The 4,227-nt window shown below is 38.1% G+C and overlaps 1 protein-coding gene across 1 annotated transcript; it reads right to left on the reverse strand.

The window, feature by feature from the left end:
- Positions 1-1,897: 1,897 nt before the first annotated feature.
- LOC149433817 (olfactory receptor 5AR1-like) lies at positions 1,898-2,797 on the reverse strand. The gene has a single exon (XM_089664426.1). The coding sequence runs from the start codon at positions 2,765-2,767 to the stop codon at positions 1,898-1,900; it is 870 nt and encodes a 289-aa protein (XP_089520552.1). The 5' UTR covers positions 2,768-2,797.
- Between the last annotated feature and the right edge of the window lie 1,430 nt (positions 2,798-4,227).

Genomic DNA, 4,227 nt, shown 5'->3' on the forward strand with positions numbered 1-4,227 from the left:
ATCTGGGGGGTCAATGGTAGAGAAGGATCTGGGGGGGGTCAATGGTGGAGAAGGATCTGGGGGGTCAATGGTGGAGAAGGATCTGGGGGGTCAATGGTAGAGAAGGATCTGGGGGGTCAATGTTAGAGAAGGATGTGGGGGTCAATGGTAGAGAAGGATCTGGGGGGGTCAATGGTGGAGACAGATCTGGGGGGGTCAATGGTAGAGAAGGATCTGGGGGGGTCAATGGTAGAGAAGGATGTGGGGGGTCAATGGTAGAGAAGGATGTGGGGGTCAATGGTAGAGAAGGATCTGGAGGGTCAATGGTAGAGAAGGATCTGGAGGGTCAATGGTGGCAAAGGATGTGGGGGGGTCAATGGTGGAGAAGGATCTGGGGGGTCAATGGTGGAGAAGGATCTGGAGGGGTCAATGGTGGAGAAGGATCTGGGGGGGTCAATGGTGGAGACAGATCTGGGGGGGTCAATGGTAGAGAAGGATCTGGGGGGGGGGTCAATGGTAGAGAAGGATCTGGGGGGGTCAATGGTAGAGAAGGATCTGGGGGGTCAATGGTAGAGAAGGATCTGGGGGGTCAATGGTAGAGAAGGATCTGGGGGGTCAATGGTAGAGAAGGATGTGGAGGTCAATGGTGGCGAAGGATGTGGGGGGGTCAATGGTAGAGAAGGATGTGGGGGGGTCAATGGTAGAGATGGATGTGGGGGTCAATGGTGGAGAAGGATCTGGGAGGTCAATGGTGGAGTAGGATCTGGGGGGTCAATGGTGGAGAAGGATCTGGGGGGGTCAATGGTGGAGAAGGATCTGGGGGTTCTGGTAGATCACAAGCTCAGTAATGGCAGCAATGCCAAGCTGCGGGTTCTAAAAATCCTCTCTTGTATTAGGAGGACCGCCATTTTGACACCCGTGCTCTAAAGGATGATGGCAATCCCTCTCTCCTTTCCTGAAAGTGTATCTCTATATGTCTTCTACGTCTTTCCTCTTCCATGACTGTAAAATATTAATTACATTATCAAAAGACCACATGCATGAAACCACGCGATGGGCACACCATGTCGAGTATTTCCTAAATGATTGGTGCCACCGACTATATCCGGTAACATTAATCATTGTGTTTTGCTGGCAGGGAAGGCTACCCACCGGCAGAAGACAATAGCACTACGGGAGGGGTTCCCCCAAAAACACAGTCAAGCAATTTTCTTTCCTTCCACCCATGGTGGAAAATTGTACAATCTCTGGCCTGCCTCAAGAGACGACCCTTACTGGTGATCCTGTGCCCTTTGACCCATTTAGTGAGTCATTTTTCTAGCTCAAGTATGCTCATAATGTTCATCTTCTTCTTTCATAGTTAGTCTGGCTGAAAAAAGTCAGTTATAAACACGATTTGCTGTGTCTAGCCGCATTTACAAGCATTTACAAGTGTTTAGCATTTGAAACGCTGATAAAATCGACTGCTGATCGCAAGATTTCTGCATTCAAAAAAACGACTGTAAACTCAAATGTCTGTAAATGACTGTAACCCCCCAGTTCACATCTATGTGGGTGGTGCTGCTGTGGATCCGCATGAAAATCCATGCAGCCGCACCACCCGCACAGAGAATTGCGGACCCACGGGTGGGTGCCATTAGTTCTAATGGCAAGCTGCCTGCACTGGGAAACACAACCGTACTGGGAACCTCGGCTGCGTTTTCCAAAGTAGTGCAGGGACTTCTTTCCCTGCGTGTCACGGGGCACGGGAGTCCATTCAAATGAATGGGCTCTTGTGCCCGAGCAAAACATGGACCTCACGGCCGTATAGGTGTGAACTGGGGGTCAACGAAGATGTGTACATGGACACAAAGGAAAACATTAGGGAGGGTTCAGGAGCTGCTGAAAATAAATGCAGAACATCTAAAACGTGAGTCTATCAGCTGCAGTGTACGTGAGTCCTTAAAGTCCTCCTGAAGGCCGCCTTAAGGTCTACGTTCCTCAGGCTGTAGTTCAGAGGATTCAGCAAAGGGTTAATGAGGGCATACTGGACTGAAAATATTTTGTTCATACCAAACATATTGCTGGAGGAGGGAACCATGTAAATGAAAATTAAGCAGCTATAAAATATGAAGACCACCGTGAGGTGTGAGGTGCAGGTGGAGAACGCTTTCAGCTTCCCAGTTTGGCCAGAAATTTGAAGAATCGTACTGAAAATACGAACGTATGGAATAAATGTGAAAAGGAAGGCCGAGAATGAGACTCCGCCACCCAATGCGAAAATAAGCACTTTGTTTATGAAGGGGTCTATACACGTGATCTGGAACAAGTGTGCAAGGTCACAGAAGAAGTTGTGGATGGATTTTGAACCACAGAAGGACAACCTGAGCAAACACAGAGTATGAACCAAGGAATAAATAATTGAGAAAACCCAAATCACAACGGCTAAATGACGGCACACCCTCCAGGACATAATTTGTGTGTAATGTAGAGGTTGGCAGACGGCCACGTACCGGTCATAGGACATAGCCGAGAGCAAGAGGAGCTCAGAGCAAGCAAAGTAGACAAAGAAAAAGACTTGGGCTGTACAGGCAGGGAGGCTTATTGACCAGCTTTTGGTGACCAAGTCATAGAGCATCCTTGGACCACTCACTGAAGAATAGGACATGTCCAGAAAAGCCAAATTGCTGAGAAAAAAATACATTGGGTTGTGCAGATGGGAGTCAGTGAGGATAAGGAGAAAAATGAGGAGGTTTGTGATCAGAGTCATCAGGTAGATCAGAAGGAAGAGTACGAAAAGTCCATTCATGGTGGGCGCATGGTCTGATAGACCCACAAGAATGAGAACATCAGTCTTTGTGAGATTCATCTTATTATTTATCCCTTCTCAGTGTAAATGTATCACCACGAAACAGAAATAATATGATCCGTCTGAGGAAATGGTGTTCCCACACCTAATGCCCAGGATTCCATATAAACATTTCATGGAATATACTAATATAAAATGTTGGCATTCCCCGAGGGCAGTCTACTGTGCTGTAAAAAATACAAACAGCTTAAAGTCTCTTAAGATTTATTTTTAAAACAGCTTTGTCGCTTGAGAATTCTCTTCATATAAATAAGATTTAAGTCATGCAATTAGATAATATTCTAAATAAAAATCTACAGAAATTCCATTCTTCTTACTTTCCACTGTATTATTTTGGCTATTGGACAAGTACAAAACGCTTTAAAATGAGAACGGTTACTGTTCTTCTGTTTACTTTTTTTCTTCTTATTTAGTTCCAAAAAAATCGTCATCACCTTTATTATTATTATTATTAATAATAATAATAATAATAAAATAGTAATAATAATAGTGATAATAATAGTAATAATAATAAAAAATAGTAGTAATAATAATAATCATAAAAATAATAATAATAATAGTGATAAAAGTTTAAAAAAATAATAATAATAATAGTAATAATATTAATAGTGATAATAATAAAATAGTAATAATAATAATAAAAAAATAGTAATAATAATAGTGATAATAATAGTAATAATAATAAAAATAGTAGTAATATTAATAATCATAAAAATAATATTAATAGTGATAAAAGTTAAAATAAATAATAATAATAGTAATAATAATAATAATAGTGATAATAATAAAATAGTAATAATAATAGTGATAATAATAGTAATAATAATAATCATAAAAATAATAATAATAATAATAATAGTGATAAAAGTTTTAAAAAAAATAATAATAGTAATAATATTAATAGTGATAATAATAAAATAGTAATAATAACAATAATAATAATAATAAAAAAAAATAGTAATAATAATAGTGATAATAATAGTAATAATAATAAAAATAGTAGTAATATTAATAATCATAAAAATAATATTAATAGTGATAAAAGTTAAAATAAATAATAATAATAGTAATAATAATAATAATAGTGATAATAATAAAATAGTAATAATAATAATAAAATAGTAATAATATTAGTGCTAATAATAGTAATAATAATAATCATAAAAATAATAATAATGATAATAATAATAATAATAGTGATAAAAGTAAAAAAAAAAAATAATAATAATAGTAATAATATTAATAGTGATAATAATAATAATAAAATAGTAATAATAGTAATAATAACAATAATAATAATAATAATAATAAAATAGCCCGATTATGAAAATGGTTAAATAGGTCAGAGGACAAGAAGCCGGTATTCGGATAGGAATTTTTGGAGGCTCAAGCTCTGCTAG

Source organism: Staurois parvus, unplaced genomic scaffold, assembly GCF_062004578.1.
Source record: "Staurois parvus isolate SC_StPar_1 unplaced genomic scaffold, SC_StPar_1.0 ptg001917l, whole genome shotgun sequence".
Taxonomy (NCBI): Eukaryota; Metazoa; Chordata; class Amphibia; order Anura; family Ranidae; genus Staurois; species Staurois parvus.

What these genes read in the sequence shown, in the direction of transcription:
- LOC149433817 (XM_089664426.1), bottom strand. Translation starts at nt 2,767, where the DNA reads ATGAATGGACTTTTCGTACTCTTCCTTCTGATCTACCTGATGACTCTG.